The 19,529-nt window shown below is 44.7% G+C and overlaps 1 protein-coding gene across 1 annotated transcript; it reads left to right on the plus strand.

Annotated features, from left to right (window-relative positions):
* The first annotated feature begins 1,828 nt into the window (after window positions 1-1,828).
* Window positions 1,829-14,294, plus strand: F10 (coagulation factor X). The gene is made up of 8 exons (XM_075057347.1): window positions 1,829-2,164; window positions 4,511-4,671; window positions 6,148-6,172; window positions 8,853-8,966; window positions 9,918-10,058; window positions 10,922-11,172; window positions 11,997-12,114; window positions 12,915-14,294. The coding sequence occupies exons 1-8, from the start codon at window positions 2,095-2,097 to the stop codon at window positions 13,460-13,462; spliced, it is 1,428 nt and encodes a 475-aa protein (XP_074913448.1). The 5' UTR covers window positions 1,829-2,094; the 3' UTR covers window positions 13,463-14,294.
* Window positions 14,295-19,529: the final 5,235 nt, after the last annotated feature.

A 19,529-nucleotide genomic window follows, 5' to 3' on the forward strand; every position in this document is an offset into this window, starting at 1 on the left:
CTGGTAATCAGTGATGTACAGACTTCCTGAGCCAGAAGTTGCATTAGGTTGAACAATCATGAATGAACTTGTTGTCCACAGATGTGTGCAATCTCTTTTGAACATGTTTATGCTTCTGGCTTTCACAACTTCCTATGCTGATGGGTCCTGTAATATAATGATGCAATAGCAGAAGAAATAGAAAAAGTGTTTCTTTTAGCGTGTGTTAAAGTAGCTTTCTACAACAGTTGCAGTGGCAACAGGTAGATTTGATGAGGAGGAACTGTAGAGAGTCTCCAGGACAAGAAAGCTGGAAAAAGGTTAATTCCACATTTACAGATCTGCTACAAAAGCTTGATCTTAGTCTTCTTGCACTACGCATTATTGCAGTAAGGCTGTTAAGTGTAGTATTTAACTCGATGAGTGGTGAAAAATACCACTGATTTATCTTTGCCTTGCTCATCGATACAGAAGAGGGAAAATGAAAGGGAACATTTGTTTCATTTGTTGTCCAGTATAATCTAAATTGTACTCTCTGTCCTGAGATCTAAAACCAGAATAGAATAATTGTCTGACTATCTGCAAAACACTGGCCAAAGACCATTCTCTAAAGCCTTAATACATAAACGGTAGAACCTGAAGCACTCTGAAAATACCATCAACCATTAAAAAATGTACCTTCTGATCTAAGCATGAAAACAGTGAAAAGGTGAGGGACAGAAAATGGACCAGGAGATTATAAAACTGTTTCAGTATCTTACGCAAAACTTACACTTTGGATTAATTCAAATCATGCTGAATATCAGCTCAATCACAAAACCATATCAGCAAGCAGGACACTTACTATTGATCATACTCTATTATTAGGAGAAAACATTGACATTATATAGTACATATACCATGCAATACTAAATAACCTATAACCTGCTTTACTGGCATAGAAGAATGGTATTACTGTTCACTTAAGGAGTGACCTGAATTGGGAAAAGCAGCAAATTTCAGAGACCTGAGAAACAAGAGGTCTTGCAGTATGAAAACGTGCTCCAGAGGTTCTCATTACTCCTAAAAGGAAAGCATATATGCCAGCAGAGTATATTCCCTGGGGAGGAAGGTGACTAGGAGCAGCGACCAGCAAATAGTCTCATTTTCACTGAGATGAGGCACTCAGCATTGCAAAAATCATCCCTCCAGACCCCTCAAGCTAAAACAGTTTTGAGTTTTCCATGCTCCATAGGATGATTTCTTCTCCGCAACGTTCCAATATTGACAGTTATGAACAAATCATCGTCTTGCAGAAAAAGGGTAAAATGCTGAAAGAAACCAACCAGTACTAAAGGCTGCACAGAGCGACTTTTTCGAAACAAAGCTGGGGTTTAGGTATGTTTTTAATACAACAGCCTGTTTAAGCAAGCCGAGAAGATGAAGGAGACCCGACGGCAGGCTCTGGAAGCAGCAAAGACGGGTCCTCCACAGGGACCCCCCCCCCCCAAAAAAAAAAAAGGGGAGATGGAGGACAACTCCCGGTAAGCCCCAGGCCGAGATCAACCGGGCCCTGGGCGTTGAAAGCCCGGAGCCGGCAGGTGAGGGTTGTCAGGATTTGGGGAAGGCTGACGGGATCTGCCTCGGGTGGTTGGGCGGGTGTTTTGGGGTGGAAGCCCGGTTTTCCCCCTGCTCAGCCTGGCGCCGAGCCCCACACCTGCCAGCGGCGGGAACGCCATCCTCAGCCGGCGCTTATTTATTGAAGTGACGTTCCAATTCCCCACACCCCCCCCTCCCGCAAATCAAAGGTACGATTTAAAAAGCCACCTTCCTTGGTTTATTTAAAGAAAAAAAAAAAAGAAAAAACCCCAGTCTCCTCGTCAGGCCTCCCCCCCCACCACACACACACGCACCCTCCCGTCTGAGAGATCCCGCCGGCGGCTTTCCCCCTTCCCCAGCGCTTCCGCTATTTCTGGGCAGGGTGAGGCAACGCCGCTTCAGTCTCTCCCCACCCGGGGCGGGTGAAGGCTTCGGATCCCGTCCCCGTGTCCCCCCGTCCCCGTGTCCCCGTCCCGCCGGCGTGGCCCCCTCAGGACCGGCACTACCGTGGCGGGGGGCGAGGGGCTCCGCGCCACCATGGCCGACCGCCTGCTGCTCCTCCTGCTCTGCGCGGCGCTGGCGGGCGAGCTCCGGGCTGAGGGAGGCGGTAAGGCGGCACCTTTTTTTTTTTAGTTATTATTATTTTGGGGGCGGAGGGGGGGGGGGGGGTGACCCCTCTCCTCACAGCCTTTGGGAGGGGGGGGCTGTCGGGGGAAGGCGGGAGGCGGTGGCCGGGGGCTGCGGGTGCGTGAGGGGGAGAGAGCCTTCCCGCCCGTCGCCGCTGAGGGAAGGGGTCCCGCCCGGCCCCTGCCTGAGGGAACGGGTACCCCGGGGGCTCGTCTCCCCCGGGACGGTTTCCAAAAAACGGCCGAGGGATTGTCCCTGCTGACCCCCGCGCCCCGCCGAAAAGATGGGCGACCTCCTCCTGGGGGGCAAAGGGGGCACCTCGGGGTGCTTGAGCCCCGGGGGTGCCATGTCCCGCCGCGGTCCACCGAAACCTTTCCCAGGCTGTTGCGCCTTCCCAGTTTCCCGCCTTCCGTGTTTCCCCCTCTATAAAATGGGGTTCCTGGCCCTCGCCGCCGTTGGGTGCCCTCGCACGCAGCCCTGGGGGGGGCTCATGTCTGTGAGGGGAAGCTTGGCCAAGGCTTGGTTGGGTGCGCTTGGCCGTGGAGGGGCCGGGGCGAAGGGAGGGAGCGCGTCCCCGCCGTCCTCTGTGCTGCTAGGGTCAACACCAAAGTCCAGAGCACCGGCAGCGAGTGGCTTTTCAAAAGTCATTAACTCTTCCTTCAGTGAGTCAGCCCGCTTAGGCTTTTAAAATGAGGTCTTCGGCACGTTTCTGGAACGTCCTGCTTCGGCTGACCAACGCCTGTTGCTCCTTGGTGTCTCCGAAGAAAGAAGCGTGACGGAAAGCTTGGGAGAGAGAACGACCAGCGGAGAGTTCAAGTTTACAAAAACATCCAGTTAGGCGGATGATAGGGAGGCAAAGGAACACAGAGGCAATAACCCCAGCGGCTGCGTCCTGTCACTCTCCTGTGGCTGCAGAGAGGGTTTTAAGGGCAAACAAGGTAGTGGGTGAATGAGCTAACAGTTGCTGAGCTACAAGTTACAAGCACTTTCTGTAAGCCTTCCTTGCGAGGAGCCTTTTCAGAATAAGCAGGGCTTCAAGTTATGCATAGGCTCTATGGGATTGCTTCATAGAAATAGCACTAGCAGAAGTTGGCTTTTTGTGGCTGATCCACCAATTCCAGTGAAAACACAATGAATCCCCTCTGTGTTCTCTGAGAGGATATTATGGTATATGAGTACTATCAGCAAATTTATTGCTGAATTGAACTGCACGAAGAACGCTCCACAAGGTAGGTGCAAGCTGCCCACTGAGTGTAAGCCATTGGACTTGAAGTCCCATCTGCAGCACTGTCTTCCACGCTCCGGTCTGTGATTGGAAAGTATTTTTTCTCTTTAAATTCCAGGTGTTTATAACATAATTAAATGCCAGCTTCCAAACTCTGCAAACTTTCCTAGAATATATACTTTTTACAGTAATTGGCGATTTATTTACTCCAGTGTTGTTTCTGTTTTTCCTGTCTGGTAATGTGTTCACAAGTCAGTGGAGAGTAATGCTATTGTTCATGCAGCCAAGTGGCTGAGCTGAGTTTAATGCCTCTGATCCTTCAGTTTAATTCAACAGCTTGAACTTGAAGGCAGCAAGTCTTATGCTTCCGTGACACCAAGCTTTTAAAAAATAAAACAACCCACATAACTAACCTCAGGCAGTACTTCTCTGCTAAAGCTGACATTCGTTTACTCCTGCTCTTTGTTAAATTTTAGAATGCAGCTGCCTTAGCTCTACCTGCACACATATCGGTAAGGCAGGAACATTTCTACAGGCAGCTGGGAGGTGGTGTTAAGAGGGAAGGAAGACCCCAGGGCAGCACAGTGGGATTTGGGGTGGTGAAGGGCAGTGGAATTCATACATGGGCTTTCCCCATCTGTCGTAGAGATGTTACTGCATCCTGAGTTCGTGTGGCATTCAGTTTCTGCACCACAAGCCCCTGGAGCAGGTGGTGGTGGTGCCTGGTGGTCAGCTTTAAAACCAAGTCAAGGAATGCAGTCTCCCTGGCCTTCAGGGAAAGTCATTCTGTTCAAGACTGGAGTCCTGAGCAGGACCAACACAAATATAAACCCTCAGCGGCAACCTGCATGTTCTTATTTTCAAGACTAAAAACAGTAGGAGAGAATTTTGGGGGCCTGCAGTTTGTTCTGGAGTTGCTGATTCTCAGAGAGAGACTTCTCTGAGAGATTCAGAGATGTATCAGTCAGTGTGAGGACTAACCTCACAGGTAATGTTGTCTATAGGTAGAGTGGTGAAAGGGTCTGTTTTGGTTTTGTGTCTACTTCACTGATTTCTAATGGCTCTTCACCTGCCACCTGTATAATTTTCTCTGTTGTCTAGTATTCATCAAGAAAGAAAATGCTGACAAGTTCTTGGAAAGAACAAAACGTGCTAACTCTTTTTTGGAGGAATTGAAGAAAGGGAATATTGAAAGAGAATGCAATGAGGAGCGCTGCTCGAAAGAAGAAGCAAGAGAAGCCTTTGAAGACCAGGAGAAAACTGTAAGGACGAACTAATACAAAACATAGGTCTATAATATTTCATGTTTACAAAGTATCATTAAGGTCTTTTGAGCTGGTCATCAGAACTCACAAGTTACTCCCAATCACTTAACACAAAGAATAAATGGTGATTTTGTCTGTGGTTGGAATTGCTTAGGCTTAACTTAATTTAGCTCTTGCAAGGCCAGCCCATGTTAAAGCCTCCGTGCTTTTACCTGTTCTGATCTGTTTAATTGCCATTGTGAGGTATTTGACCTTTAAATGCTTTGATACTACCTGTGTTGGAAATACGTTCACCCTATCTGGGTGGCATAGCTGAGTGTCATGACGATGGTCAAGAGTTCTTAGGTGGAGAGTCCACAGGAAGGTTGAGAAGGAGAATGCTGACATGGAACTTCATTGGAAAATTTTTGCCAAACTTATCTGAAGCAGCTTTGCAGTGCTTATCATTTTGTGGCTGTCTTTTTCAGTACCTGATTTGACAGAATGTATACTGTGGACAGTTCTTACATGCTTTAACGTTAGATTGCCCACATGGAATGAAGTTTGTATGTGCGACTCTTATGTCACCTGCCCTACCCTGATGGCTGCTGAACTTCAGACAGAAATGTGATATGTTTCCAAGTGCAAGGGAGAGTTAAAGAGATGGGGCAGCTGTGGGGGCTGGGGTCAGTAGAAAAGGTGATATTTGAAAACTCAAAGTGTCCTGGTGGTGAAGGGGAATTGGGAAGATCAGCTGTAGCTATGTGGCTGTTAAGAACAGCCCTGAAACTGGAGTTAAGGCCAGATTCATTTCACTTTAGCATTACTTGATGGCCAGAATGTTCCTGGAGTGGCCCTGAGGTGACCTGGGTGGGGAGTCATGGGTGCATCGCCAGGGTACTTCAGAGCATAAGGGTTGGCTGATCTATAGCAGAACCAGCACAGCCTGTTCTGCCTGGTGCCCAGATGTCACTGAAAAGGACTGTCTTGGACAGACAGCATACCTGGAGTCCTCAGTGCAGAGGGAAAGAAGAACACAAATTGGACAAAATATTTTTAAATCTCAGGATTTCTGAGGTCCTGATTGATGGGAGTACGGGGGGGGATGGAGACTGAGAATTTGGCATTACAGGAATGTAAGTAAATTCAGTCAAAACAGATGGAAAGATGCAATTGTGCAAGAAATCAAGCTCCTTATGCTGAATGAGTCACACTGGGAAATGTCTGAGGAGTTCTAGATATTTCTGAAAAACACATGAGACTTGTTTCTGTAGCGCTGGGCACTATGGATGGATGATATAGTTTTAATTTACTAAATGGTAATAGCAGGCTGCAAGGCACTGTATGTGCCTGTAACTTAAATATTTTATTTAACAATTGTTAGCTGCAAGTATCCTCTGTATGAAAGCTCTAATATTTTTCTGAGGAATTCAGTAATTCTTGTCTAACTTTTTCTGTCTCCTTTTATTCCCCTTTTCCCACACCTGCCTGTAGGAGGAATTCTGGAACGTCTATGTAGGTAAGAAACACTCTGTGTTTGTTTAGAGAATTAAGCTTCCTTATTGCAAGGTTAAAAAGGATGCACCTCTTAAGTAACCACTTCCTGCTCCCTTGCTTCCTCCCTTTTCACCATGGGACACCCTCACTTTGTGTTTCCTCTGAAGAAGGAATATGATTTACTGGCCTTGCTTTTGCTTGAACCCAGTCAGTTAATTTGAAGACAAGGTTCAGCTGCCTCCAATTGCTGGGATAATCTTTGCCCTCTCAAAAAGAGAATAGTGGCCCTTTGCACACAAAGGACAGTGAGAAGCAGAAAACTGGGTGTGTGACTCTGCTGGTCAGTTGTCCTCTGGAGGGGGAGCCCCGGATGGGGGAATTCAAGATGCAAAGAGTCATAAATGAGGGCAGCGCTTAAATGCCATAGCCAAGACAAAGTTAGTAAACTGTTTCGCACAGTCACTTGCCAATTTCGTGTCACCTTTCATGCCAGACTGTTGTTGACTTCTGTATTATAGCCCGTTTTGGGGGGTGTGTTTTCTACAGGTCTGTTTGCCATTTAAGGAGGACATGCCAGTAGATTGGCAGATACTACCCATCAGTCTTTTCTGTTTTTTTCTAAAGGTCTGAGTTGTTTTTATTAGGATTCTAGTGTTGGTAATCACTATGCAGGGACAGATTTTTAATGTATTAGTGTTTGGTAACATGTTCTCCTGAAAGTATGTGTCCAGCTTGTGTGTTAGGAGCAGTACCTCAAAAATGTTGACCAAAGACAGCTCGGCTTTGTCTTTTGGAGTCTGCAGAAAATTAAAGACAGTTGCCACGAAGAAGATGCAGACTTTCACAATCCTCTAAGCAGGGGATGAACTCTGGAACCTACAGGCTGAAATTTCAAGCAAAGCCTGCGTCACTGTTGCAGTGAACAGGAGTGGAAAATTTCAAACCATTTTCTCATGAGAGTACAAGCAGCCAGTGCTCTTAGCGGAAATGCCAGTTTCATACATCTTAAACCACGGTCCACGAATGCTTTATCGGTGTTCAGAAGTATTGAAAACCACAGCTATCCTTAGCCAAGTTACTAGAACAATTCATTCTTACTTCCTTTCATAGTAGGGGATTCTGCAATGCTTTTGTGCAATATTGATGTAAAACTCATTACCACAGTGGCAACTGCAATGTAGGGAAAAACTAAGCGAGTATGGTTTCTAACAATAGGATGCTGCTTAGCTAAGACTACTACAGAATGGAGTGCCCTGGTACTGCAGAGGAGGCGGAAACCAGGAGATGTGCTGCAGGCCTCGAGTCTGTCTGTCTTTTGGTAAATGGTGCTCTCACCTTCCCTCTGTTGAGGATGGACATCTGTGGTGGACCACACAGATGCAGCATTCGGAGCACTGTTGGTTTTGGTCACGTGCAGGTACAGAAGGGATGTTGAGGTGTGAGGGCAGTACACAAGGGCCAGCAGATGTTCCCTGTGGCAGATAAAGCTGCAGCAGATGAGGTCACAGGCCAGAGCCACCATGCAGGTGGGAAGCAGGATCCTTAGGATGAACAGCTTCTTGCATCTTGTTTCCTCTGTGGGTATTGCTGTTCTGCCAGCTGCTCCAAACAGGGGCAGAACAGGTGGTAAAATACAGAAATGTGAAGAGCGTATTGTGTAAAGCAATGAATTATTAAGCAAAAGTCATTCTCTGGATATCCTGCTTTTCTTACTGAACACCGCAGAAGAGCCCAGCAGGGTCATGTGATGGGAACACATTTGTTACAGCAGGTCACTGAGTGGGAGAGACTGTGGCAGCGAGCATCGGTGTAGGAGTGAGGTACCTTTGTGTTGGTGGGAGAAAAGGCTGCTACGTGGAACTTGTCTCCGAACGCGGTGCAGCCTCACTGTCCTACGTGTAACTGAGTTTGTGAGATTACATGTGGCTGGGGCCCTGGAGTCAGGTCAGCCCCTTGTGTCCAGGTCACGGAAAGAAAGAAAGAAAGGCTGCAGAGCTGCCTTTCAAATGTGGGAGATCCCAACATAGATGTGGGGAGCGTGAGGTAAGAGCTAATATTTTGAAGTTCAAGCTCATACTTTGACGGATACAATGGGAAAGTGTTGGTACTGTAAGCAGCACAAAAAAGGAATTTGGCCTGCATGCTTGAATTTAGCAGGGCTTTGTAAAGCATTTTTTTGGTTTTGTGTATTTTCTGGTTAATACGCTGGTGTCTGTTTCTTCAAAGGAACAGCACTGCAGGCAGAAGACAGGCACAAGGGATGAGATGACCTTTAAAGAAATAAAAGTTGAGTTGCCATTATTATGCAGAAATTGTAGGGAAATGCAAGAGGCCAAAAGGTTAATATCTTTAGACAGTAGTTGCAATGTAGAAATGTCCTGTCTGCTTTTACAGACTGTAAATGATGTATACTCTGACCATGATGTATTACTTTTATCTTAGTACAAAAAAAGGCTCATGTATGCTCTATCATAAAGTAGCTACCAAAAACAGATTGCAAAACTGAGGATATGTGTAAGAATCATTGCTGGTTTGGAATGATTGCATTTATACTCTTTGTTCCATCTGGAATGTGGCAACTCACAGGACATACTTTTAAAAGGAAAGATGAAAGATTGCTTATTAAAACTAACACCCCTTCAGAGTTCACTGAAGATGCTTAGACTCATACAATAATTTGTTTTTTTGGTTTGTTTTTGTAGATGGGAACCAATGCAGCTCAAATCCTTGTCATTATGGTGGACATTGTAAAGATGGAATTGGTTCCTACACTTGCTCATGCTTGGATGGTTACCAAGGCAAGAACTGTGAATTTGGTAGGTTTCTGCTTTATAGAACTGTGGCAGTGAATTTCCCAGGGAGCTGAAACAGAGAGAGTTAACTCTTTCTTAACGAGCATTATTCGTCTCTTGGAAAAATGCATAGAATAGGATGGCAGTCAACAATGAGTTGGAGGACAGTGCCAGAAAGTCAAAGCACTGGTGGCTATACAGCTGGATAGTGTTAGTGAATGCTCCGAAGTTTCACTTGCTCCAAAGAAAGCCCTCTTAATTATGATAGTGCCTCTACATATGAACTTGAATCCCCCAAATATGATGATAAAACTAAGAAGCATAGGATTCTTATAACTGATATCGAAGAGCCTTTATTCCAAGCTCAGAAGTACAGCCTCCCTGCTCAGCTCACAGCAGTGAAGAACCAAAGAAAGCAGATTTCGGTAGACAATTCAGAGACTTTTTCAGCTTTGCAAGGAATCATTTTTTGCATATAAATCCTTCCCAAGTCTCACTTCTGTAGCATACAGCTACTACCCTAATGATGTCACTGGAGCGTGTATCAGTAGCCAGGAAGTAAGAGTGGAGGGTGCGGAACTGAAGTTCAGACACGGGACTGCAGGGAGTGATGAGGAGTGGAGTTTTTTAAGGCAGGAGGGAGGAATCATGTGAGGATATACCAATATGTGGACTTCTCTGTTAGTGTTTTATTCATTCTTCCACTGTCATTTTGTCTCTGCTTTTTTAAGCTTACCATGATATGGCCACTGGGCCCACGCAGACTTGGCAAGATTGTTTCATGCGGTGGATGTGACTGCTTTGTAGGGCATAAGCTATTGTTAGCCGCTCACATTGTTACTAAGACATGCTTCAGGTTTTACAGGTGGAGATATAGATCCTGTTTAAAGAGTGCGGTTTAATTTGGTGAACTTTGAGATCTTCTGTGAAGTCACTGTTTATTTAGTTTTTTCTCTGAACTTATCTCTTTTATAGTCATACCAAAGTACTGCAAAATAAACAATGGTGACTGTGAGCATTTCTGCAGCATCAAAAAAAGTGTACAGAAGGATGTTTTGTGTTCCTGTGCAAAAGGGTATGTTCTAGCAGAGGATGGCAAACGCTGTGTTCAATCAGGTATGAAGCCACGTAATAAACGAATAGCAATGGTGGTGAGACTTGTTTCACAGTTAAAGAATGTCTTTTCAGCTATCAGTATTCTACATGACATAGATTTAACACTGACGCAAGCCAATTTGTATTTCCAAAGCCTTCCATGTGGGAGGTGATGTGATGGACTTTCAAAATCTAGCTGATTTCAAACCCTTTCCAAGGTGCCTCTCTCAGAATTACCTGAGTAAACTCCACTGTTGGCAGGAGAGAAGTGATGGCAGTTATATCTCATTTACTTAAGCACTTACACTCCATATAAAATAGCAGCTTGCAAAAACTTTTCTACTTTAGATTTCAGTTAATCTGATCAAATAGTAACTGATGACATTAAATAATTCCGGTTAATGCTATTTACATTTGTATATTTTTGTTGTATTTCAACAAACCTGGGGGGAGGGATAAGCCAACTATATACTCATGATGTCAGTTTTTATATCCTTTATAACTAATAATAATTTTCTGTCATGAGCCATATTATTCCTAAAATAAAACACTTCATTTCCTAATTAAGGTGGTTTTACTAAGAGCAAGGACATGAACATAAAAATGTAAACAATTTAAGATGGTGTTTTAAACTTTAAATACATTGAAAACACTGTCCAGAGACTGAACCTATGGACAAGTTTTTGGACTACAAAATGGCTTTCATTTTTCAAACCATCTGGTCTTCCTCCTTTGTTGCATCTGCCAAGGTTTTGCTAGTGTTTTCAAAACGGGACAGCTGCCAGCTGCATTAACTGATTTATTGTGAGGTGGTGTTGTCAAGGAGTTTCCTCTTGTGCTGGTGTTTCTGTCTGTCTCTGATTTTAACATTCTTGTCTTTACAGTAAAATATCCTTGTGGAAAAGTTTTTGTGAAAAGAAAAAAAAGGTCAGTTATTTTACCCGATGATAATAGCAACGTAACTAGTAATCAAGATGGGCCTCCCACAAATGGAACAAGTTTGGAGGCGGCCATTGTTACTACCACAGAAAGCACAACTGTCCGTCCTGGCAATGGTACAAGTAGCAAGACTCCGTACGTCAATACCAGGATAGTGGGTGGTGATGAGTGCCTTCTTGGCGAATGTCCATGGCAGGTAAATCTGGTGTTTGTGCTCTGCATGTAAGCAGGATGTGTTTCTGAGGGAAAGCATGCAATTGTTCATTTAACCCGGTTGCCTCCTGAATGTCACCCATGTAGTACGCCATTTGTAGCTGGAGGGAGCTGAATTGCCTGAACCTAGGCACTTGGATGTGCTGTTCTGCAAACTGCAGCCTTAAAATGTCAAAATGAAAGGCTTTGTGCAATTTTAGATGGTGATGCTTAACCTGTCACCAGAGAGGGTTTTTGAGTCATGCTGACCTACCAGTGTCATTTTTGCAGGTTACATTCCAGTTCTGTCTGATAGCAGTCCGTTTAGGTAGTATACCTGAGAGCGTGTCAGGTCAAGCATGCATTTGCTTCACAAATAGGCTTTCATATCTAAGTTTTCCTGTTGAGTTTGGACCAGCCAAAATGAGTTCCTGTGTTTGGGACGCTAAGCGGGGGTCAAACGGGAACAGAACTTGGACAGGACTTCTTTAGGGTGGTGAGTCCAAGGGATGAGGTGATTTGGGGGCTGCACTCTCCCTGCTCAGTCAGTCAGTGTCTTGTTCCTAAAAGACATTACTAAGCACTGTGAGTGAGGTGACATAGAAGCCAAACATCTACGTCACGTAAAGACAGTTGAGACTCTGTAGCGGTACACGCCAATCTGTAGCATATGCATGTGTGTATGTAATATTAGGAGACACCTGCAGAGTAGTACATGTTGTAGTAATAAGCATATATGTCATGTGCAGAGGAATCAACTACCTGTTTATAGCTCATTTAACTTAAACTTCTCTTCTTAATTCTGCACTTACCTTTTTTCTTTTGCAGGCTGTTCTGTTAAACGAGGCAGGGGAAGAGTTTTGCGGTGGAACTATTTTAAATGAGAATTTTATACTTACTGCAGCTCATTGCATGAACCAATCTAAAGAAATCAAAGTTGTTGTTGGTAAGTGGTTATTTATTTTACTCCTGTGATGTTTGAGCATTTGTTGCAGACTAATCCTTTGTGCTCTAAATCTTGTGTGAGGTGTATTCGTATTACTTTGTTATGGTTTGTTACTTTGTTGTTGTTGTTTTGCTTTTTATAATTTCTTGATGTTGTAGGAATCCTGCTTTGTAATAACAGGGGCTAATGTGAAAGGTGATAATGGTGCATCCCTTTCTTCTTTGCCAGCTAGTTGGAAGTGATTTAAGAACAGATGTTCTAGGAGCGTTGGCTAGCATTGTGTTCATCAGAGTGGTCCTTTAGAAAGCTTATCATTCCTGGCACATCTGAAGCATACAGATTTGTTTCTGCAGGAACACTCAGGAAAGCTGTGATGACACATTGACTAGGGGAAGAAGAAACAAACTCAGATTGTGACTGCTCCACTTCTGAGGCATGATACTAGATCAACACAACTTTATATTTGCACTAAAACATAGTCTTGACCCAGACCAGTTTCTCTTCCCTGATATAAGCCAGGCTTAAGCTCCTGTGAGAGCTTCCATGCAAAACTGCATTAGTTTAGCTGAATCAGTTTATGCCTTTATGTAAACTGATACAAAAATCTCCATAGACAAAAGCTGGGAACCGAAACTGATCCAGGTGCTGCTAATAAATATTGCAATACATCTTTACTTGTATGGTATAAAGGCTTAGGCAAAGTGTTAGGAATGGCTATAGTACTGTCCTCCTTTATCAAGGTTGTTCTTAATTTCTTATATTATCTCCATATTAATGACCCTTTTAATAATCTTGTACAGGTGAAGTGGACAGAGAAAAGAAAGAACATTCTGAAACGATGCATACTGTGGACAAAATACTTGTTCACTCTAAATACATTGCTGAGACTTACGATAATGACATAGCCTTGATAAAGCTGAAGGAACCTATAACGTTTTCTGAGTACATTGTCGCAGCATGCCTCCCTGAAGCAGACTTTGCTAATGAAGTTCTGATGAACCAAAGGTCCGGGATGGTTAGTGGCTTTGGGCGTGAATTTGAAGGTGGACGACTATCCAAAAAACTGAAAGTGCTTGAAGTCCCCTATGTTGATAGGAACACTTGCAAGCAATCCACTAACTTTGCAATAACAGAAAACATGTTTTGTGCTGGTTATGATACAGAGCAAAAAGATGCTTGTCAAGGAGACAGTGGAGGTCCCCATGTAACCAAATATAAGGATACTTATTTTGTTACTGGAATTGTTAGCTGGGGAGAAGGATGTGCAAAGAAAGGCAAATACGGTGTCTATACCAAACTGTCCAGGTTCTTACGCTGGGTAAAAACAGTCATGAGACAACGTTTCTAGTGGTGTGGCTCTTGATCCTTCTATTCGCTAACGAGACACAGTTTCTGTAATGGGAACTTTATTCTTTTTTTTTTTTTTTTTTTAGCTACATCTGCTAAACTTGTTTTGAGAGCTGATTCCTTAAAAGTTATGGTGCTTTTCTTTTTGTTTTATTCCTGGCTTTAAGCATGTATATGTGGACTGCTGGTGTTGTTTTGAATTTGTACAATGAGGGGCTTTCCCCAAACAAAATTGCTGCTCAGTGGGGTCTTTTCTTTGCTTGTTTGGTTATTTTTATATTGCCGTTTTGGTTCCTGTCTGTTTGCCCAAGTGCTTCCACCAGAGGCTCCTAGGCATAATATGAGCCTCCACTAATCATGATGAAAGTGGCAAGGACAGGACTTCAGTTAATCCTCGTACTGCAGCCAGCTGGCTCTGTAGGGAGTTTGTTATTACTAGAGCTGTTTAGCAGTTTGGCTTCTACCTGCAGGTGTATTTAGAAGATTAAGGGAGCAGGGAAGCTTGCTTGGTAAAAGCTGAGACACAAGTAAGTATTCAACATGTGATGCTAAATAACCACATGTTCCACAAAATTGCCTGCTTAGGTCACAGCAGCTAATTAAAATGGGGTTTTGCTTTATATGGATTGTACTTCACTTTATTTTAATTTGAACACTCTGTTCTGCTCATCAGGAAAAAAATAATATGTGCATGTTCACTGTTTCCTGTATCATGTTCTGGATTGTGTATGGCTGAGGATTGGAAAGCTGCTTGCCTGTTTATTGTTCTAGGTGTTTCTGTAAGGTGCAATATTGATGTACACCAGCATTTGAAATAAAATATTCCTTCTTTTTTTGTTTTTTTTTTAATTTATTCCCTCCAGTCGGCTTACAAATATGTGAAGATAAAATTTCATTTGAGAGTGAAAAAAGAGTGAATATCCCTAAACAAATATGTGTGACACATTCCACCTGCCTTATGTCAAGGAGGAGGTAGAGAATGGAGGGGGGTAATTAAAAGGCTTTCATTGGCCTAGAGGTTCATAAATGGCAAGAAAGATGCCAAGATACTAATTTTCTTAGAAAGAGGCAAACTCAGCCAGTGATTCCCCACACATAGTCTGTTCAGGTACTATGATCTGATCTGTGCTGTAAGGTTTCCAGGCAGAAGCTCTGCACGCACTTGGATGGTTTTTTTTGTATGTGGAGCGGTGTTCCTCTGTATATTCTTTAAACCTTCTCAGCTTCAGTCCTAGTTACAGAAATCATGGAAAAATTTACAATGGAAGGGACAGATGAAAGGAATCTGGTCGGAGACCATGCTCAAAGTGGGGCTAACATCAAAGTTAGAGCAGGTTTTGCACGGTCTGGTCCAGTCAAGTTTTGAAAAACTTCAGAGGCATAGAATTTGGTACCCTCTGGGCAACCTGTTCCTGTGCTTTAGCACTCTCATGGCTAAAATTTCTCATGTTCATTTGGAATTTTGCTTGTTGCAACCTCTGACTACTGGCTCATCTTCTTTCTGCGGGCACCTCTGGGAAACGGTTGGCCCTGTCTTCGCTGCAGTCCCCATTTAGGCAGTGGCAGACTGCAGTTAGATCCCCCAGCTCTCCCTGGCTGAACAAACGCAGAGCCCTCAGCCTGTGACTGTGCTCCATGTCCTCTAGGCCCCTAACCATCCTGATGGCCTTTCCAAGGCTCCTCTGATCGGTTGCGCTCCCCTGTTGTCTGAGGTGCGCTGAACTTCACCAAGCACCTGCTACTTAATCTCTTCGGGTTTGAGCTGGTCCTGACTACTTTCATATAGCAAGTGCTGTGAGCAAACCAGGCTGACAAACTAGAAATACAGCTCCGGACAGCAGCGAGGTTTTGCTGCAGTCAGCAGTAAATGTGGGCAGGAAGGACTGCAGGTCAGTTACCCCGGCCTGGTGGTCTCCACCTCTCTAGACCCTCAGCAGGCTTACTTCAATGTTTGTTCAGCAATGTTTGTTCCCTGAGTTCTACTGTCCGTTGGATTCCTGCTCGAATCCCTTGTCCCGCTGGTAGCCTGCCCTGTGCTCCATCGAGGTGAAACATCCCTCTTCAAAGGGACAACCTCAGGCTAGGCACTACCCAAACCCTATTTACGTACTTGTGCTAAGGGCATTCTTCTACTTCGGTGAAGCTTGCGGACAGAAGTGAAACTGGACTACGTAAGGTGTTGAGGTAGCTGAGGGGAGGACCTCCCTCCGGCAACGGTGGCAGTAGCTGGGTTTTACTAGCTGGTGTGTGTTCCCGTTCTTGTCAAGCCAAGCAGCACCTTGAGAGCAGGCACAGAGCTGGTTTAACAAATGAGCGTGCAAGAGGGTGATGAAGGTCTGTGTTTGTGTGCAACATGACTGTGCTTAGAAGTGTCATTACGCTGCTGAGTATGAGAGACGCTGTCCTTGGGCTTCACTACCAGAGTTTGTCTTTTACAAAGGAAACCGGTTCCTAGAGAGCCTTTCTTCTGTGCCATGGTGCCTATAGTGCCCAAGGCTCAAGGGCTTCATATACATTCCTCATTCTGTAACAGTGTCTCTGCCGTGCTGAGAGGACACGAGTGAAACATCTGCTTGCACCTTGGCCTCCTACTGAACCCCATAACCAGCTCTAGGGCCTGCAAGAAAAGAAAGAATTAAAGCACTCTTTTTAATGTAAACTAATTACTTGGGGGTAATTTCACGTAGCAAAATTTGAACAGATTGTAAAATCCAGGAAAGAGGTACAGCACACAGCTGCTGAGTAAACTGGTGGATTTTAAAATACCAGAACTCCTCATGGCAAGCAAACAGTGCTCGTTTAGGCAAGAGCTGACATTTACCAAGGATGGCGGAAGGAAATACTCTAAGCTATCCTCTAGTGCTCAGGTTTCCTCAGCCTTCAAGGAAAAGCAAGTCCCAAGAAGAAAGGAAGGATGGTGAGGAAAGAGTGCAATCACTTTGAAGCTTTGAAAAGGACTGATATGATGAATAAAAAGGTAGGACATTGCTCAGGCCTACTCCAAGATGACGTATCTGCGCAAGAGACTCTTGTGCATGAGGCACTGGGCTTTGAAAAGATGAGGCTTCTTTAGACTAAAATAGAGAAAGCCTGAGGAGGAATGTAGCAGTAGCCTTCGTGCGTGCAGAGACATAGGAACTGATCAGATCTTCATGTCTGTGGTGAAGATAAAAAGGCACAGCGCATCTCAGTTGCAGCGAGAAAGTTTCAGGGAGATCCCAGGGAAAACCCTTCTAACGCAGTGACTAGAAAAGCCCTTTAATAGATTTTGTCCGGAGGGCTGTGAAGTCTCCGATGTTGGTAGTCTTTCAGAGCAGGAGAGGTAGGGAGCCGTCAGGCGGGCAGTATGAGGGGGACTGACCGAGGGAACAAATATGGATGAGCTGGCCTTCGTCATGGCATCCTACAGCATGGCAGGAAGACATATTTTTGCAGGTGCAGTGTCCAACTGGAAGCAATTTCCCAGAAGGTTTCTTCGCTGGAGCCTTGGCCAACATACCAAGAATAATAGAGGTAAACTTGATCCCTTGTTGGTTCAGTAAACTGGGCTGGGTGATCCTGGAGGTCTTGCCAGCCCCTGTTTTCAGTTTTTCTGTGTTTAAGCAACACAAGCAAAGGGTCACTGTTGCGGTCATGTATTTGTGACCTGCGCTAGCACAGTAATAACAAGCAAGGTTTTCCTTCTTCTTTACTGCTCCCTGACACAGGTGACTCACTGACAGGATTGTCTTCCATAAGCACAAGGCCCTGTCAACAGCTGTCCTCAGGGAGCGGTGGAAGCCAAAAAAAAAAAAAAATCCATCCAGAATAAGACAGCAATTGATGAATTTGTGAAAGTGTGGTCCGGCCTGGTGCTTGTGACAGAGACTGGATTCTGTGTTTGCGAGAGGTCCCATCCAGCCTGCTTCATCTGTACAGGATACCTGCTTACCAGCTCCACTGGGTTCAAAGGCTTCACCTACAAGCATGACAATCAATTTCACCCTACCTCAAGCACTTCAAACTGCAGGGGTTTGGAATAGAAGAGACCAAAACCTTGTGCAATACCTTACTGGCCTAACCCAGAAAAAAGCCTGAATTTTCCCTCAGGTTTTTTCTTGTTCTGATTACCTCTGTGCTTTACTTGCTTCCTTAAGGCACTACCAGAGCTGGGAGGCAACATCTTTGCACTATGCTTTACTGAGCTCTGCAAATTTGGTGCCCTGAGCTACTCCTCGCTTCTGAGACGCTTTCCTGCTTCTGCCCAGCTTGCGGGAGGCACAAAGCTCTGGCTCTGGTTGTTCTGCCTTCCTTGGGGCATGGGCGACAGCCAGATCATTTACTCTAGCTGCTTGCTGCCTGGCTAGTAAAGCTCTTTTAGGGGGGGGCTTTGCCCATATTTCCTGAAGACGTAGAGGCACCCACAGCAGACAGGGAGAAAGGGAATAGCCATGGACCATGGTCCTGCAGAGGAAATCACCAAGCGGCAGCCTGGTACCTGGAGTTTCAGTAGCATAACCAAGTTTAACCATGCGACTGCATGTACTGTACTGAGGCATAACCCGCCCTGGTTTATGGGCTCCCCTCTTCCTGAGGAGTCTGAAATACACGGGTGTCACAGCCTCGGTGGCAAACCCAGCTCCACGCTGCCCATGTGGGAGAGGGGGGCTTTGCCAACACGAGATGCCTGCAAGCTCTCGCAGTGGCATTGCTGCAGCACAGTGGCTTTTTTCTGTTTTAACATTGTCCTGTGCTGACATTGAGCCCAGCCTTTGCTCTTAGAGGTTTTGTTTTCTTACGAGTTAACGACCTTTGCACTGTAGTGTTTCTCATTTAGCAGCTGCCCAAAGCCCTGCAGGGAATCTGGTGGGAGACACACAGTGAGCTTGGAGGATGGCAATGGCAGGTCATCGCGGGACAATGTGGCTTCTTCCCGTTGTCCTCCTTTTCCTTCAGATGGTGCAGGCAGGTACAGCCTTTGCTTTAACTTGGCTTTGTGCTGCTTTGCCTAAGCCACGCAGATAATTATTTGCCATTAGTTGTGCTTTGTGGACCAGGGTGACATGAGCAAAAACCTGGTAGCTTTGCTTTCTCACCCACCTTGCTCCCATTTGTCTGCTGCAGTGCAATAATATATCCAGGGCTGAGTCACCAGGGAAATACCATTTTGGACTGAAACAATTGTGTCAGTGTAAAATATGGGGTTAATATATCAATATGCAGGGCTTTCAAACTGACAGCACAAATGATGTGCTATTCTTCATGTCCTCAAGAGATGTGATAATGAAATAATCCTTACTATCCATTCATAAGCTATTGGGTGACAAAATGAACCCCACAAGGTTTAACAGTGCAGAGGGGGACGAGAACCCTACACCGTCACCCACTGTGCTTGCATAAGTCTCAACACAAACATCACATTTCCACTTGAGGAAGCGTCCCACCTGTCTTTGAGGTTGGACCCTGAGATGCTTCTCTACAGAGTAAGTGTGTGAATCATACTGCAGACATGATGCATGCCTTGTTGTTTAATTTTGCTGTAAAAGTCATTTGGTGATTACAGAGGGGTGGTTGGAGACAACTGAACAAACACCTGAGTCATCCACTTTACAAGAGCTCAGAGTTAGATGAGATTTTGACATCCCAGAAATGAGGTGGGAAAGGTACTTAGTGGGACACATGGTGCCCTGAGAGTCTTCAGGGTGTTTCAAGGAAAATTTTCTCATATGAACATGTGGAAAGCAATTTTGAGCGCACTCATCTATATTTGATTTTAATCAACAGACTAGAAGTGGCTGGCAATACAAAGACAGAAGATGACTTTAATAAAGGTAACTGTAAAATGACAGAGGTCATGAAGGAAGTAAAGAAAAAGAACAAGAGAATAAAATTAATGATGTATCTTTTAAAAAAGAGAAAAATCAGGCTACTTCTAAAAAAAACCACAAAACCCCAAAGTGTTTAAGGCACATGTCCAAACTATCCCAAGGTCAAGAAAGGACAGGAGGATTAATTAAAATCATGAGCTCCTTCATGACCTGACCTCCAGAAGGTCTGTGTAAAAGAATCTCAAACATCCTAGCATAAAA

Source organism: Buteo buteo, chromosome 25, assembly GCF_964188355.1.
Source record: "Buteo buteo chromosome 25, bButBut1.hap1.1, whole genome shotgun sequence".
Lineage (NCBI taxonomy): Eukaryota > Metazoa > Chordata > Aves > Accipitriformes > Accipitridae > Buteo > Buteo buteo.